This window comes from Protopterus annectens, chromosome 8.part0 (assembly GCF_019279795.1).
Source record: "Protopterus annectens isolate FY-2018-M chromosome 8.part0, PAN1.0, whole genome shotgun sequence".
Lineage (NCBI taxonomy): Eukaryota > Metazoa > Chordata > Ceratodontiformes > Protopteridae > Protopterus > Protopterus annectens.
In genome coordinates this window covers 1,376,597,544-1,376,616,083 of record NC_056741.1, presented here as the reverse complement: position 1 = coordinate 1,376,616,083, position 18,540 = coordinate 1,376,597,544, and the positions used below count along the sequence as shown (strand labels likewise).

The 18,540-nt window shown below is 40.4% G+C and overlaps 1 protein-coding gene across 1 annotated transcript in view; it reads right to left on the bottom strand.

Annotated features, from left to right (window-relative positions):
• Positions 1 to 2,961: 2,961 nt before the first annotated feature.
• Positions 2,962 to 18,540, bottom strand: part of BACE1 (beta-secretase 1) — a 705,087-nt gene continuing 689,508 nt past the window's right edge. The window contains exon 9 of the mRNA XM_044080958.1: positions 2,962 to 4,873. Coding sequence (XP_043936893.1) covers positions 4,632 to 4,873 — 242 coding nt within the window. The 3' untranslated portion in view covers positions 2,962 to 4,631. The remainder of the gene's footprint in view (positions 4,874 to 18,540) is intronic.

Sequence of the window (18,540 nt, the reverse complement as noted above, 5' to 3'; positions counted from 1 at the left end):
TGATCACTGACATATGTGGACACAAGAACAGAAAAACAGAGAATCAATGGACCAGTGGTAACGGCAGCACAAGGTCACACCTTTGCAGAATCTGGTGATACCAGCATCAGCTGGAGGACCTGTGCCTGTGACAATGTCAAAACCGACATCAGTAGAACTTGATTTGCTGTCTATAATTACTTATTGCAAAATGTTCTCTTGCATATATTGTGCCATCTTTCAAGCTGTCAAAATGAGGGGATCTTGTATGCTACCGGAGGAAACTGTGCGGGAGGTTCTGGAGACCGGAGTCGGATTACTGGTATGACTAATCGATACCTGATTTGCCAACACATAGTTTGTAGATAAGAAACACTAAAAGAGGTTTTGATTGAGAATTCTGCAGCTTGGGATTTTACCCTGACATGCAGCAACCTTATAGTTATAATAATTAAATATATGGGTGCAAGTGGATGTGGGGACGTTTACCAACCTGAAGAAAACAATGTTCTTTTGCTGGTTATTTTATTTTACTGATATATGGCTATGATGTTAAGTGTGTAAACATGGTAGTCATTGAGATATAATCACTCAGCAGATTCAAACCCCACACTTACGATGGGCAAATCTTGTCTCAAGCCTTCGATCAATACTAGTCACATCCTCTTTGGTGAAGTTGAAGACATTTTGACTTTAACTGCCAACCAGAATTTCCTACGAACAACAGAGGCCAAAACAACTCCTCTGCATCTCTCATGAGGCAGGTGACCACAACTCAGATCTAGTATCTGAAATCTTGACATGGTGCGAGACAGTGAAATCTGAAGAATAATCAGAACTAGAAGCCCTAGGACTGAACTCCTGATCCCTTCCTCTGTGCATGTCTGCATCTTGCCAAGTGGTTTTCGGTGACTCTTCCACCATTCATTTGATTATGGTTCTTTCTTTGCTCTTCCTCCAACATTTGTATGTAGCAATAAGTGGCAAGGAAGGCTTCAGCTGGTAGCAATGATAAGTGATACCACTAAGTCAGTGACTTAGTGAACAATCATGGATGTCATGCAGTGGTCCAAGGCAAAACAAGTAAAACTGGTGATGGTCTAATAACCACAAGGTCACTTAAAAGAATTAGAAACCTAGGTTTTAACTCTTCTTTTAGCAATCAGACTTGGGTACTTTCCTGCAACTATTTCAAAGAAATGTTGTGACTGCGATTGGTGGGAATGGATTGGGGACAGTGGAGCTGAGTGCACTCTTAACCCACGAGCAGGAGACACTGACAAAGACTGAAGGAGGAGAGTGGCTTTTCTGAAAAGAAAACCTTGTGGCTGAGGACTCACTTTAGGACTCAGAAAAAATAAAATTGTTAATTTCTGTTTTAAATATGCTCCAATTTTTTTTAATATGGTTATTTTATGCTTGGATAACTAATGTTACGTTTCCTTGTACATTTTGGCTAACTAGTAGACCTTTTTTTTTTGTTTTTTTTAGTGTAACAAAAGTCAACCAAAAACAATTAATAAAATGAAATCTGACAAAAAAATACCCAATTGTTGGGCAGACAACTGTTCCATGTGACACCGCATATGATGACTAAGCAGAGCTGTAATAGTCATTTGAACTCTACTGCTTAAATATGGACCATTTGGAGTAGTACTAGATGGGAAGACATCACTGAAAATAGTCATTTCCTTTCTTGAGAGGCAGTATGAAGGCAATACTGTGTAGTCTGTGGGCAGAGATATACAGTCTTAACTAGAGCAGAAAGGTAGCCACCTTAAAGGACCATTTAAGCTGCAGGTAACCATCCTTATCATGTGGGTTCTGGTACAGACAGAACTGAATGCAGAGAAAAATACTGACCCAAAATGAAGTAGATACAGAAAATCTATTAGTAAAGCATACATGAGGTATTATCACTGTTGTTATGCACTTATGGCAGTAAGTGGCACTCACTTTCCAACATAATAAAGCTTTTAATATTCTTAAATATTATATTCTTAAATTCTTAATTCAAAGTGACCAAAGCTGTATTACCATCACAGCTACTTTTACTTTTCAATTTGGGGACCATTTATCTTTGACAGAGGTAGCTCCACTGGATTACGGGGGTTTGTGCAGGCTTCTAAACCACCTGTGTTTGTGTAAAGCTCCATTACACATGTGAAGGTGCTCTCAGTTATCTGTGTGTGCGACAGACACCATCACCTATGTATATGGTAAATCTTTATTGCGTGCGGTGGGAGTGTGTGTAACTACAATGTACATGTGAGGGTGCCCTCAATTATCTGTATGTGTGTGGCAGACATCATCACCAGTGAAGCTTTCATTTGTGTTTAACTATATCAGTGTGTGTGCATGCGCACGCGTGCCTGCCTCTCCCTCTCTCTCTCTCTCTCTCTCTCTATATATATATATATATATATATATATGTGTGTGTGTGTGTGTGTGTGTGTGTGTGAAGCCCTCTGTATTTACAAGACTTTACTCTTTTAAAAGTGCAGAGTTCCACATGTGTAAGGGTCTCGGAGTCTCTTTCCCTTCCTGTTTGTGGATTCTGTAACCTTTGTGTAAGAGTCCCATTCAAAACTAGGCACACATTTAAATGTGCTATACTTTCTCTGTGGAAAATAAGCCATTTCATAAAATCTTCCTAATGGAAACAAAACCACGCACAACCACAAATGAGGTATCTATGATTTACCAGAGCATGTGCCGTCATTCTTCTGTGTTGGCTCTGCAAACTTAAACCTGCCTTTGGTTAAATATAGGGCAAACTTAAAGAATTACTGTGTCCTGAGGTCACACACCTCGAAAACATAAAAATAATAATATCCCTGACCTTTTCTGGGGTCCCAGTGTCCTTAATGTATTTAGCTAGCCCACTCACAAAATGTCATTTTGCATTGATCTGCAACATCATTATGACCATAACAACTGATTAAGTTCCTCTAGGACTAGTGAGACCACCAGTACAGGAAGGAGTGTTAACATTTTGTTTATTAAAACAGTATATGTTTGAGTTCAGGGCACTGTATTTCTTTAAGAATGGTTACAGGCATTCAACAGGTAATTATGGTGGTTAAGCAAGTTTTTTATATTCTTCTTTAACAATTCAGTTTGCTTACTGTACCAATATTGGGCATAAACACAATGTGGTCTGCAGATCACATCAAAGTCAATTTCTTACAGACTACAGGAGGCAATCTATGCCTGGCATACAAGGCATCCCTGGACCCCACTCTGATGAACCTTCTGCAGATCTGTAAAACAAACAGCATCAGAACTACTAGATCTAAAGACCTATTTTTTCTTGCAACATAACTAGGACATGTTGGACAGACAGATATTTATCACAAAGGATTTCCATTCTCTGGAACAGTCTCCTCATCCATGTGAAACAAAGTCCCTTCATAACCCTATTTAAGCTTAATTTGGGCCATTGAATAGGAAATTGAAAATTCACCCTTGGTGTGGTGACTATGTCTCTGATGTACAGAGACTGTCATTAAATCATGCCATAGCCAACAATCACCTCCTATATGCATGTCTAAAACATATAACTTGTGGGACACATTTGGTTTGCATGGCTAGGCTTAAAAAGATCCTAGTGGTTGATAGCCTAGTATGCACCCATAAATGTAGGAACATGTGTACCTGTTTGAATGTCAGGATGCACCTATAAACGTACAAACCTATGAACCTATTTCAGTGTCAGGACTGGATGCCAATGACACAGGAATGTTCTTTCTTCTGTACTACAGAAACAGAATACCAAATATATTTCAATTTATAAATTAAAATTCCACATGTGACTTAACTATGAAACTCTCTTCACAAGAACAGACTGTGTCCTCACCTATTCAGGTAAATATTTTTAAAATCAATGTTATATATATTCTTTGCAATACACTTAAAATGGTAAGTTTTAAATATCTCACAAACAAACTGAAAAATCAGCTAATTCATCTCTAGGTTGTGGCATATGAAATCACCAGAATAAATTCAGTACCTCTGTTACTTCATTGGTTAGGCTAACAGTGTTAAGCTCTGACCTTTTTTTAATATCAACAGGAAGACCAGCTCCCTCAAAAACATGTGGCCCAATAAAGGTTCTTTAAGTTATCAAGCATGCTCCAGTCATTTTTGTTTTGAGACACTGCTCATTTAAGAGGTGTAGGGAAAATTGATACTGGCAGTTTCTCAGTACAAGACTTCTGAAAGAATGTTGATGGCTTTTAAACAATAGCAAACTCTTTTTCTCCTAAACATAAATAAAAGTGATACAATAAAAACAAAACAAATAAATAAAAAACATATTAAACAAAATAACAACTGGTGGAAGTCAGCACGCTCTGTACCCTCACATCACTACCAATTCTGTACCAACTCTACTGACACTGGCCATTTCTGTGTTAAAACTGGGACTACACTAAATTGGCAGTCCTTGCACTTACGACATTATGTTATGAAAACAAACAAAGAGCATCTTAAGATTGCACAAACGGGGTCTTAGATGGTGTGTGAAGACCTGCAAAAACAGCAGTAATGTTTCTAGCTAGGTCTCAACATCCACTTTCCCTGTGTAGATGTTCCTTATGAGAAGGTCTCTTTCCATTTTATTCCTTGAAGTTTCTCTTCCCTAAAGGCTCTCATTTAAGCAGAGATATGTCATCAGCAAAGTCACCATGGTCACGTTGCAGGCACCGGAAACAGCGCCACTGGAACACCATAAGACACAATGGTAACATGAAAAGTGCACAGATGGCAGCCATAATGTAAGCAATGGTCATTAGCGTAGATTCATCCGTCTGAGGAATGTTGTAACCACAGTCCTCCATATCAGCAGTAAAGAAGGGTCCCTCAACAGCAGCTGTCCGAAATTCATCATGTACTGTGGGACAGAAAACAAAAATTTTAATTTGCTAAACAATGCAACTGTTTAAGGCAGCTAAAATACAACAGCATTAACAATTTATATTCCTATTTTTGCCAAAAACTCCCTTTTTCTCACTCCCTTCTGGCCCTGCCTACCCCCTTCCATCTCATCCTTTTATATACTAATTCAGACTCTCCTTGAGCACTTTTGTCCCCATAGTACTAAAATGAAGTCCATCCAAGCTGCGTAATTTATCACTGTTTAAGGTTCCTGAATTCTCTTGCAATCCCATTTCTCATTCTCCTTGCTCATTCCCAGAGCCAGCATTTACACTGCTCTCTCCTATTAACTCTTGAGGTGTCTGCCCGAGGGAATAACCCATGTTACACCGTCCTTTTCTTTTTGTTGTTGGATCCTGTTTATTTTTTTTAATTAGTACCCATCTTGACAAAGGTCATGTTTTTTTTTTTGAGATTCTGTTAAGTTTTTAGAAATTCTTTTCTTGGAATTGTAATTTAGGAATAAAGTAAGTGACAGACTAGTTTGACATAGTGCTAACTGTTCTCCCTTCTTTGTGGTTTTGTGATCTCTGCTCGCAACCATCCAAAATCATGTGTTTGATTCTTTTCTAATGCTTCCTTTTCGTACTGTATTGATATGTTGAGTGTTTTTTTTTTGTTAACAGGAGATCTCAATGGGTTGGCCTTTAATGTATGTGACTGTGATGCCCCAATCCTCACCACTGGCAACAGTGAGGGGCGTACACAATGGGAGGATGACAAGGGCACACACAGTAAAGTACAATTTCCCTTAAGAGCACACAGAGATCACAGTCAGTCTGGGTCTGGTTTCTCCCTCTTTCTCCAGATCCCCAATGAGACTCCCCACTGGCACAGCTATAGGGTTGAGATCTCAGCCGAGTGGCCAATCTAAGACCTCCAGTACCCTCTCGGTCCAACCAGTGCTTCATGTCCCTGCTCAAGTAGGTGACACACACACTTTGAGACACAGGTTTACTAGCTATGCCCCCTTCTGTCGAAACTATAAGGTAGTAACAGCTGCCATCAGTCTCCCTACTTATCAGCTACTATAAGGCCCTTACAAAGGGTGTCCAATCCTGCTGTGTAATGCTACTATTAATCCAAATGGTAGTCTGACCAAGCAAGGCTATTTAGGAGTGGCCTGTACAGTGTCACCAAATACATCTGCAAGTACACTAAAAGCTTAAATATCTCTAAACAAACCAGCCACAATTAAAAGGTTTAAATATATTTAATAATAAATAATACAACAAAATAATATTCAATATAACAAAATAATACTCAATAAACAAAGAGTTACTTCAGAGTTCAAAATCACAGGAAATATGTTAAAACAACATTGTAGGACAGTCGCAAATAAATGCATAAAACATCTAAACTAATCTTAACTATATTCCTATCTATATCTAAAATAAATTACTGTACCCTGGTTACTTACTGTTGGCAGGGCAAGTGCAGATGATGGTTATGATGGATGTTTCCAGGTCAAACACAAAATGTATAATGCACAGACTGTCTGAGAGAGTTCTTAAATTAATAGTAAACATTACTGCTGGGTTAGCTTGGATGATATCACTCTTTGTCACCTGACTTTAGTTCCCAGGCTAGACAGACACTAACAGAATTTTAACATCTCTGTGTGAGAAGTACATATCTCTCAGAAGTTTGCCGAACTTGGAAGTTGTAAAACAATAAAACACTTGTACATTTGAAACATAGTAATTATTTCTGTTTCAAGACAATTCAAAAACGTCTAGCTCTGGACATTGTATCTTCTGCTGAACTGAAACTGAGAGATAACACAATTGTAAAACACATTAATTTCAACTTATTTTCTTGAAGTTTTGTAAGTTAGTCTTCTATGTTCCAGCAGGGTATGCTGTGGTTGCAGTCTTGAAGCTCAGTACATAATATACAGTTCTGTATAAATCATATCAATATTCACAAATGACATAGATTTACAAAATTCCAGATAGCTGGGCTGGCAGTGTCACAGTGACAATTAATGATGGGGGCTTCATTAATATGGGCTGGGGCCCCACAGTAATACTATGGTACTGCCTGTCTCCTTAAACCTTCTTTTTAGAACTTTGCTCCTTTTTACTGCCTCATCTACAGTCCCTCCTACCAATTACTACCTGTATATGTCATTACCTGCAGCTGCCCACTACCCTCGATATATCATGTCTTGCCCTAACATCTGAGATATTTCAACATACATGCAGTAAGTTCCTTGCTCCCCCTTTTAATATCTGTCTAGTCCCCCAGTAAGAGTATCCAAACACAAATACCCCATTGCCTTCCTATACATAATACTCTGTTCCTCCTCAACGTCACCAGCATTTTCTTTGCTCATATAACTGTTCTTATTTCATCCACCTCAGCAAATTTACATCCATATTACCATATAATTCTAATCTTTCAGCCGTCCATTAGCTACACTCTTCCCTCATTAATCTTTAATCCCACAATACTGCTCTTTGTTTTATTCTATGTGCTTCCCTTGACATCAGATATCATCTCTTCTTACTTCTGCCTCCATGTAAGCTCACCTCATTTACCCATCAACCTTTTATCTTATTACTTCACTTCTCTCTCCTGTCATGTTCTCCTTACATACAAAATTCCATCACATTTACAGTCCTACCTCTATACTTCTTTATCCTCTCAACTTTCACCACCTCTGTTCATACCCCACTTTATCCTTTAGCTTTTCTGGTGCATCCCACTTTTTTTCCAAACATCTTTATTAAATTATCACATATGACAAAGGTAATCTTACATTTAAATACATAAAAACATACAAAATGATACCACTTTAGTTGCAGATTACACAACAGACACCATTGAAACAACTGTAGTTGCAAACATTATACATCACTTATAAACTATCCAGCCATTGTCAGTTAAGCATTATATGGCTCATTCAAATCCTGGCCCATAAAACTCGTTCCTGCTCTGCATATATTGTTCCCACAATTCCTATTTTTCATATGTAGTTTGTTTCTTCCCTTTGATAAAGATCCCAATTCATTTGTTTTTTATCTCTGTTACTACATTCACTACTTCTACTAAAGTTGGTCTAGACTTTGATTTCCATTTTCTAGTAATTGCTTTTTTGGCAGTCACCATAATTAGACTCAGCAAGGCTTTACTATGTCTAGGCAATTCCATTTTTTGTACAATAACTCAAAAAAAAAAATCATCTCCCCAGTCAGTCCAATCTGTTCACCCATCATCTCTGACAGAGTAGTTTGCAGGGAACCCCTAATGTCTGCCAGCTCATTACACTCCCAAAAATATGTTCCCAGCCACCTCTTTCTTGCCCATCACACCTCTAACATTTGCTATCCACCTGAGGAAAAATTCTTTACAGTCTACTTGGGGTATAAAAATACCTGTGTAAACACTTCCAGGCAAAGATCTTAAATATTTTAAACTTTGTTGCATATTTGGGAGATATGCATATATCCCCCCATTGTCTCTTTGTGAATTGCTTATCCAGACTCTCTTCCCAATCCTTTCTAAGCTCATCTGATTGATTCTTATAATTATCATGCAATGTTTTATGTGTGTTACTAATTATTCCTTTTTTAACGTCAGCTTCTGTTCTAGATTCTATTAAAAACTCTACCAGTGCTGGTCTTTCAATTAGGAACCCCCTTGTTCATCCTCTTTGCCTATACTCTGATATCAATCCTTGATAGGGAAGGCAATCTCTAACCTGCAGTCTAAATAAATTCTTGGCCTCTTCCCATTCAATTACCTTTCCCTTTCTAGTTATTTGCTCCCAATATCTTAGTTCCTTTACCAGTTTTCTCCAATAAATTCCAGCCGCCTCTTGCCTATTATCTGTATCCCTGACCACAGTTATCCCTATCAGCAAAATCTCTTTTCCCCACTCTCGTGCTGGTTTGGTTCATAGAATACTCCCTGCTATTTTATGAATATAATACTCTGTATGATTGTGGTTGTTCTCCTTAACAGTCTGCATCCAAAATCCCAATATTTCCTTATTTCTTGAGCTTCCTCCCTGTGTCAGCATCGTTCCTTTCCACTTTGAATTATATCTATGTATAAAAGCCTTAACTGCGTTGCTCTAAAATACCCCCTCAAATTAGGTAATCCTAGTCCGTCTTGTTCTATTGGTAGAATCAGCCTATCCCACTTGACTCTTGCTGTCTTCCCTTCCCAGATAAAACCATTCAACTCTTTTTTTAATTGCTATCCACAACTTCTCCAGTTGATAAAGTATGCCTGACCCATGTATAAGAATAAAGGGACTAAAAACATTTTAATGGCTTGTAGCTTAGTATCCATATAACAAAACTTCCAGTTTCTCAATTTTTGTATTATCTTCTTTTTAGTCTCTTCCCACATATCCTTAACTGCCACCACAGAGTAATTTCTAATCCATTTTCCTAAATACTTAATTGTATCATGTCCCGATAAATATAGATATTGCAGAGCCAGTTCATATGTGAGTACATAATTTACTACTACTGCCTTTGTTTTAGCTTCATTAATTTTGTATCCTAAAATTATTTGAAACTGTCTCAAAATGTTCTGCAACACTGTAATGTATTTTCTGGTTTTATCAGGTATAAAATAATATCATTTACAAATAAAGACAGCTTTTCTTAACCAATTACATCTTTGAGTTTCTGAGTCCCTTATTCACTTTGCCAATGGTTCTAAATATAATATGAATAATAAAGGGGAAAGAGGACACCTCTGCCTGGTTCCTCTGTTCAAGCAGAAATTATCAGAGAGGACTCCACACACTTTAATTTTCACCTCCGATCCCTCATATACCCTTCTAATCAACCTTATAATTTTATCAGGGAATGTAAATGTTTCCATTGCCCTACTCATAAAAGTCCCAGCTTACTCTGTCAAATGCTTTCTCTGCATCAAGACCCACCAACAACAGTGATATTTTCTTACATTTTGCTTCCCTCTGGGTCATCAATGATGTCCTATTTCACTGACAACATTAACAGAAAGTAGAGTTGTGTAAACTCTTACCATAATGGTAGATGTCCTCTTCATTGTTTCAGTATTCATTATACTAGGTATCCCCTGCCAAGGGTGGCCCGACGTCCAGCCAGTATACCAAAGCCTTTAAGCTGCTTTAAGGTATGCTGCACATCACACTTATGCTCCTTGCATAGCACAGGGCATAAAGGTGATGTCTAGATGTACCATCCTCCAAACTTCTTTGCTACCAGTCCGAACGCCATCTCTTGATCATTTGTCTGAATACCCATTCCGTTGCTGGTTTATCAAGCTGTTACAGATAAGTGCCCCATTGTGTTTTTTTTTATATCTTACCTTTTCTTTTATTCTTTGTTCCTTGAGGGGTTTCATGTCATCCAAGAAGGGTAAATGCCGGTGTGGGAGACAGATTCCCCATAAAGTCCATAAGAAGTGGTGCCTGTTTTGCACTGGGGCTTCCCATGACCATATGTCCTCTTCAGTCTGTCAGGCCTTTGTTCCCAAGACCTTCCATAATAGGCTTTTTTCTTTGGCATTCCAGCTAGAGAATCAACATCTTAAGCTATTAACTTCCCACTCTGAGGGGCAGACATCTGGGAAGAAGAAGGCCAAGAAATCTAGGTGGAATTCCTCTGTTGTACAGCCTCCACTGGACGTCCCTCCCAAGGTGAGTGATAACCTGGAGGTTCATCCAGCTTCATTGCTGGATTTTTTCGGTCATGACAGAATTGAAGGCCAGCGGGGATTTCTGACAGTAGGCTCATCCTTGGAGGCTTTGCAGACGTCTGCATTGGACGTTTAGGAGGAAGTGCAGCTGATTATTTCTGAGAGGCCTAGGGTGTTCTTCAAATGTTAGTTAGAGAAGAGATCCCTACTACTATTATTGAATGCTGTCCAAGGTTAGAGCCTTCTACACTTCATAAGGCGGATGTCCCTTTAAAGAAAAAGCAGAAAACTAAGCATATTACTTCAGCTCCTAAGGACCCACAGAGCAAAAATTCACTCAGGGACTGTTTAATGCTTTGATGGCTTTAAAACTTCCTCAAGGTGTTACTGTTCCAGCTCCTTCTTAGTCCTCTGCTCCCCTTAAAAGAAAGATCCAGGAAACAGGGTTCCTCTGAGGAGGAGGCAGATTCAGATGAGAATCCCTTGCTTACTCCTCTCAGATTCCATCTCATTTAGATTATGGGTTTGAGGAGGGGGAATCTACTAGTCCTGATGCTCCTTTTGAGAACATTTCTTTTGGGGACACAATCTCTAGGAAGCTAGATTAAGAAGGGAGGTGAAGCTTATGATGAGCAGTATGGTTTCATGCCAGGAAAGAGTACTACAGATGCGATGTTTGCTCTGAGAGTGTTGATGGAGAAGTACAGAGAAGGTCAGAAGGAGTTGCATTGTGTCTTTGTGGACTTAGAGAAAGCATATGACAGGGTGCCTAGAGGGGAGTTGTGGTATTGTATGAGGAAGTCGGAAGTGTCAGAAAAGTATGTAAGAGGGGTACATGATATGTACGAGGGTAGTGTGACAGCAGTGAGGTCTGTGGTGGGAGTGATGGATGCGTTTAAGGTGGAGGTGGGGTTACATCAAGGATCAGCTCTGAGCCCTTTCTTATTTGCAATGGTGATGGACAGGTTGACAGACGAGATCAGGCAGGAGTCCCCGTGGACTATGATGTTTACAGATGACATTGTGATCTGTAGTGAGAGTAGGGAACAGGTGGAGGAGACCCTAGACAGGTGGAGATATGCTCTAGAGAGAAGAGGAATGAAGGTCAGCAGGATTAAGACAGAATATATGTGTGTGAATGAGAGGGAGGATAGATGAATGGTGAGGATGCTGGGACTAGAGGTGGCGAAGGTGGATGAGTTTAAATACTTGGGATCAACAGTTCAGAGTAATGGTGAGTGTGGAAGAGAGGTGAAGAAGAGAGTACAGGCAGGATGGAGTGGGTGGAGAAGAGTGCCAGGAGTGATTTGTGACAGATGAGTACCAGTAAGAGTGAAAGGGAAGGTCTACAAGAGGGTAGTGAGACCAGCTATGTTATATGGGTTGGAGACAGTGGCACTGACAAAAAGGCAGGAGTCAGAGCTGGAGGTGGCAGAGTTAAAGATGTTAAGATTTGCACTGGGTGTGACGAGGGTGGACAGGATTAGGAATAAGTATATTAGAGGGTCAGCCCAGGTTGGAAGGTTTGGAGACAAAGCCAGAGAGGCAAGATTACGTTGGTTTGGTCATGTGCTGAGGAGGGATGCAGAGTATATTGGGAAAAAGATGCTAAGGATGAAGCTGCCAGGTAACAGGAAAAGAAGGCTTAAGATAAGGTTTATGGATGTGGTGAGAGAGGACATGCAGGTGGTTGGTGTGACAGAGCAAGATGCAGAGGACAGGAAGAAATGGAAACAGATGATCCACTGTGGCAACCCCTAACAGGAGCAGCCGAAAGAAGAAGAAGAAGAATCTCTAGGATGGTGGATTTTTTTAAATGAGATTGTTCTCAGGTTTCTGAAGGGCAGAAAAGGTATTATGAACTCCTGCAGATGGACTCTCCCAGGCCTTCTGCTGTACCTCCTGTTCTGGCTGCATTCTTGGATGCCTTTTCAAATGCTTCTAAGGTTCCTGACTCCCAGCCCCCTACTTCCAAGAAACCTAATAAGTTTTATATGTGCCTGAGGATTGTAAATCTCTTTGTAGGTGCCCTTCTGCTGACCCTTTGGTGGTGTCTGTGGCTTCTGACAAGCCATTTTAATTGCTTTCTTCTCCAAAGTTATTGCCTTCTTTCAAAGATAGCAGGACTATGGAAAAGTTGGGTACAAAGGTTTACATCTCTGCTACTTTAGCTATTAGAGTTGTCAGTTATCAGACCCATATGTTCAGGTACATGTTGGCTCTTCTTTCCCCAGGCCTGTCAAGTAATTTCTGATCTTCCAGTCTCTGAAGGGAAGATGTCTGCCCTTTCCTTTGTTAGGGACTTCTCCCCAGGTAGCTCATCATTCCATCAAGTGTAGTTATGATGCAGCAGATGCTTCCTCTAGGGCTCCTGCTTTTGGGTCTGTGATGAGGAGATATTCCTGACTTTAGCTTCAACCTTTGCCTGACAGTATTAAGGCTAAGTTGATGGATGCTCCTCTGGATAATAAGCACTTGTTTGGCGAAGCTGCTGCTCATTTGTTTAAGTCCCTTCAGGATAACAGCAAGGCTTTACAGGAAGTTATACATGTTTTTGTTTCCCTGTATCTAGGTTTCAGAGAAATTACCCCAGTAAGACAACCTTTGCTGGTAGGGAATTACCCTCCTCTCAAGGTCAAAAAAGGTGGGAAGCAGGCACCTCCTGCTAAAGCTTCTTAGACTTCTGTACCCCCGAAGTCTCCTTTTCCTGATAAACCAGGTGCTATCTGACTATCCTTTTCTTCCCAGACACATTCCTCTTTCTCTTCACCTTTCTCTATCTCTCCCAGTTTTGTTAAAGATTACTTAGGACTCCTGGGGTCTGTCCATTTTCCACCAAGGTATTTCATGGCCTGGAACTCACTTCCCCCCTTTCAAGGGAATTCTTCAGCCCCCTCAGGAACAGCTATCCTTCTTCCCAGGGGTGCTTCGGATCTCTTGACTCACGGTACTATTCAAGAAGTTCCAGTTTCCCAAAGGGGGAGGGGGGTTACTTTAGAATATTCTGAGTACCCAGAAAAGAGGGTATTTGGAGACAAATTTTAGACCTCTCTCATCTAAATATTTTTCTGAAGGTTCCCTCTTTTTGAATGTTGTCCCTTCACACTTTGTTCCTCTTTTGCTTCCTCAGGCTTACATGGTGCCACTGGATCTCAATGATGCTTATCTGCATAATCCAATTCATCTCCTTTTCTGGAAGTTTTTACATTTCTCTGTTTCTTTCTAGCATTTTCAGTTCTCTCCTTTGCCCTTTGGCCTCTCTACTGCTCCAGGGGTATTCACCAAATGCCTCACTCCTGTGATTGTTTTTTTTTTGTAGGCTAAGGGGTAGCCAAGTCTTTCCCTGCTTGGACAACCTCCAGATTGTTTCAGGCATCCTCTCCAGAAATCTTGTTGCCAAATCCTCACTTTGCAATAACCCTTCTGCAGAGCCTGGGGTTCACTATAAATCTCAAAAAGTCCTGTCTGACTTCTTCTCAGGATCATGTCTTTCTGGGGTGCAAGATCCAGACTGTTTTTATGCTGGCATCCCTGCCTCTTCCCAAGGCTCTAACTTTCATCTCCTTTTTTTCAGTCCCTTCTTCCTCTGATGTCTGTAACAGCAAAGGAATTTCTGAGAGCTCTGGAGTTCATGGTTTCCGCTATTCCTATGCTCTCTTTTGCCAAACTTCACATGAGAAAACTTCAGTGGTTTCTAAAGTCAGTTTGGCTTCAACATTCTCATCCTACTGATTCCTTAGTTCCTCTTCTCCCTTGTCTCAAGCAGGAACTCCAATAGTGGATTCAGCAGTTGATTCTCAATCCAGGGCTCCCTTTTTATCCACCTCTTCCCTCATGGGAACTGTTCACAGATGCCTCAGATTTGGAATGGGGAGCAACTTTCAGCACCCTAAAGTGCAGGGAGTCGGGTCGCCTCCAACAGAAAGACCACATCACTGTCAAGGAGATGGGAGCTCTTCTGCTGTCTCTTCAGGCCTTTCATCCTTTTTCTTCCCAGGACCACCCAAGGTGTTTACAGACAATACCACAGTGATGTGATATGTCAGCAAACGGGTGGGTGGGGGGGAGCAAGGTCTTGTCTTTTTTGCCGGCTGGCACTCGTAGTGTGGGAACTAGCTATGTGGTTCCAAGTGACTCTTCAGGCAGTATACATTCCTTCAGGTCAAAACACTCTGGCAGACTCTCTGAGCAAGTCCATAACTTAATCCCATGAAAGAATGCTTCACAGAAATGCATTTCTGGACATTGTCCACCATTGGGGTAGTCCTCAAAAGAATCTTTTTGTCTCCTCTCTGAACAGACAACTTCCTACATTTTGCTCCAAAGTTCCAGGTCCTCCGGATTGGAAGGTGGACACCCTCATTTTTGTCGGAAGGGGATGTGTATTTATGCTTTCCCTCCCCTACCCCTTATTCCAAAAGTCTTGTTCAAAATGCAACAGGATGCTCCCAAAATCTTGTTGGTGACTCCCTTTTGGCCGAGACAGCACTGGTTCGCTTCTTTTCTGCATTTAGCCAAGGGCAATTATCACAAGTTACTTTACAGGGTGGACCTGCTCACACAAGACAAGGGATCTCTCATCCATCCCCACCTGTCCACTCTTCAGCTAACTCTGGGTGATAGAATTTTGATTTCACATAAACACCTTTTTTCCTGAGGATGTGCTTAAGGTCCTGAAGGAGGCCAGGAAACCCACTACTAGGAAATCCTACTTATCCAAATGGAAGAGGTTTTCTGTTTGGTGTCTTTCTCATAACCTGGATACACTTTCTGTGGATGTTCCTTTGGGTCTCTCTTACCCGTGTGACTTGCTCAATGCTAGGTTGTTTTTTTTCTTCTGTTAAGGCCCACTTATCAGCTATTTCTGATTGTCTTTCTAGATTTAAAGCTAAACAATTCCTTAAAGGCGTCCTTCATATTAGGCCTCCCAGAAAACCTGTTCCTACTCCCTGGGATGTTAATTTTGTTTTAGAAAAATTGACCCAGGCTCCTTTTGAGCCTGTAGCCTCAATTTCTTTGCAACACTGCTCTTGGAAGACTATACTTTTGTTAGCTCTTACTTCTGCCAGATGGGTGTTTGAGTTTCATGCCCTTATGACTTGTCCTTCTTTTCTGGTGTTTCAAAAGGACAGGGTCTCCCTTCCTACTAATCCTTCTTTTATGCCCAAGGTGGTGAATGAGTTGTCTCCTAAACACTCTATTCATCTGCCCACTTTTTCCCTTCTCCTCAACCTGCTAGTGAGGTGTTGCACACGTTGGATGTGCATAGGCAACTCAGATTTTATTTGGATAAGACTAAGACTGTTTGTAAATCTGATCAGCTCTGTTTCCTTTCATCCTAGATCATTAGGATTGGCTGTGTCTAAGCAAACTACTTCTTCTTGGATTTTGAAAGCCATTTCTTTTTGTTATTCCTTTCACAGTAACAGCCTTCCTTCTTCTGTTAAGGCTCATTCCACTAGAGCTGTGGCTTCTTTTGGTGCTTTTTTCAAGAGTTTAAATACTAACTCTACTCTTGAAGCAGCTACCTGGACTTCTGTGTATACATTTACCAAGCACTATAAGGTGGATGAAATTTCCAGAGCTAGAGCTGGTTTTGCTAGGGTCATCCTTCATGGGTCCCTACAGATATCTGCTGATCCTTCCTCCTCACTCTTTGCTTCCTGAGCTTCAGCACTTTCAGTAGTGCAATGAATACTGCAACAGTGAAATGGAAGGACAGTACAGTTGTGTAAAATCTTACCGTAATGGTAGATGTCCTTCTCTTCACTGTTGCAGTATTCACTCTATCCTTCCACCCCCTGGTCCATTTCTCTTCTGGATGTACTGATTACCTTTCTTTTCCTTGGACTGGCATTCCTACTGGGGATCTCAGTTCTGAGGATGGTACATCCAGACGTCGCCTTTATGCCCTACGCTATACAAGGAGCATATGTGTGATGTACGGCATATCTTAAAGCAACCTAAAGGCTTTGGTATACTTGCCAGAAGTTGGGTCACCCTTTGCAGGGGATCCTTAGTATAGTGAATACTGCAGCAGTGAAGAGAAGGACAGCTACCATTATGGTAAGATTTTATACAACTGTACCTTCTGTTAATGTCAAATGGTTGCCTCTCCTCCACAAAACCACACTGATCCATATCTATCAATTTTGGCATCACTTTTGGCATTTTTTAGCCATTGTAGACATAAACACTTTATAATCATGGTTTAGTATTGAAATGGGCCTGTATGAATCTGGATCTGATGGATCTTTACCCTCTTTAGATATTACAGCTACCACCACTTTCTTCCAGGAGGTTGGTACTTCTCCTCCTTTTAAAAAAACCTTCCAGATCTTTATCAGTTTTTTTCTATCCTAGCTTCCAAACTTCAACAGGAATACCATCTATTCCTGGGGACTTTCCTGTAGATTTTATGCATCACCATTTTTATATGATCTCCTCTTATCCTAACTGTTAGTAATTGAGCCTCATCTACCTTTAACCTTGGTATATTTAATCCTTCCATAAACGTTTTCTTGATTTCCTTATTTCTCTGCTTTATACAGACTTTCATAAAATTTCCGAAATATTTCTAATATCTCTACAGGATGTCTTGTTACCTTCCTTGCTACAGGCTTCCTAAGCTTTGCAACAGCCCTTTCTACTTTCTGTTGCCTGAGTTGTTGTGCTAAACGTTTTTTATCAAAAAACAGTCGCTTAACAGCAATATTTCTAAACTCGCGCATATTCTTGAGGTAATCCTTATTTTCTGTTTTGCATTCTTCAGTTGCTCCTCTTCTTGTTCTGTGAGATTCCCCCTATTCTGCGATTCTTTAACATTTGTCAATCCCTCTAAATAATTCTTGTTACTTCTTAACCACATCTCTCTTTCTTTTATTTCCATCCTGTTTTTAAATGGCACTTTAATTGTATCCCGCTCCTTAGCTATATTTTCCGAATAAATTTCTATCTTCACTAATAGCTTCTAAATAACTTCCACTACCCATCCTTTAAATTCCTCTCTTTTCAACAGATAGGTGGGTAAGCACCAGTGCCTCATTTTTATTTCATTACCCTGTGATTTTATTTTAGTTATTACTGGAGCATGATCTGAAATAATTATTGGGTGGGTATCATACTTCCCAACTGCACCAAATGACTCGGTTTTTACTGAGTTTTGGGGTCCAAATAATAGGGTGCCACGATTCCAGAGTGGCACCCCTTCATTCGCGATTTTTTTTTTTTAAATCTTTCTTTCGCGCTTTTGGAGCTGACGTCATTATGTGTGCGATGACATCAGCTCCATCAGCCTGTCGGAATTTAGCTCATTGTGCTCAAGGGCACACATTTCCATCTGTCTGTGAGCACTGAAAGCTACTGCTTGTAAGCATGGAATATTTATTTTTTCTCACTGCTGCCTTGGTACATACATATTGGCTTTGCTTTTAAACTGCTGTGACTCAGGTACTCTTTTAATCTGTGGCTTTTAAACTGCCATGACTCAGGTACTTTTTTAAACTGTTGCTGTTAAACTGCCGTGACTCAGGTACTCCACTTTTAAACTGCTGAAGCTCTAGTACATATTGGCTTTACTTTTAAACTGCCATTGCAAAGAACATATACTGTTTTAAACTGCCATGCACATTTATTTTCTTGCTCTGGTACAGTCGAGTGAATGCTGGCTTTGCTTTTAAACTGCTGAATGTGCTTTGCTTCATTGCTCTGGTACAGTCGAGTGACTGCTGGCTCTGCTTTTAAACTGCTGAATGTGCTTTGCTTCGTTGCATGGGTACAGTCGAGTAACTGTTGGCTCTGCTTTTAAACTGCTGATATGTGCTTTGCTTCGTTACTCTGGTACAGTCGAGTGACTGCTGGCTCTGCTTTTAAACTGCTGAATGTGCTTTGCTTCATTGCTCTGGTATAGTCGAGTGACTGCTGGCTTTGCTTTTAAACTGCTGAATGTGCTTTGCTTTGTTGCTCTGGTACAGTCGA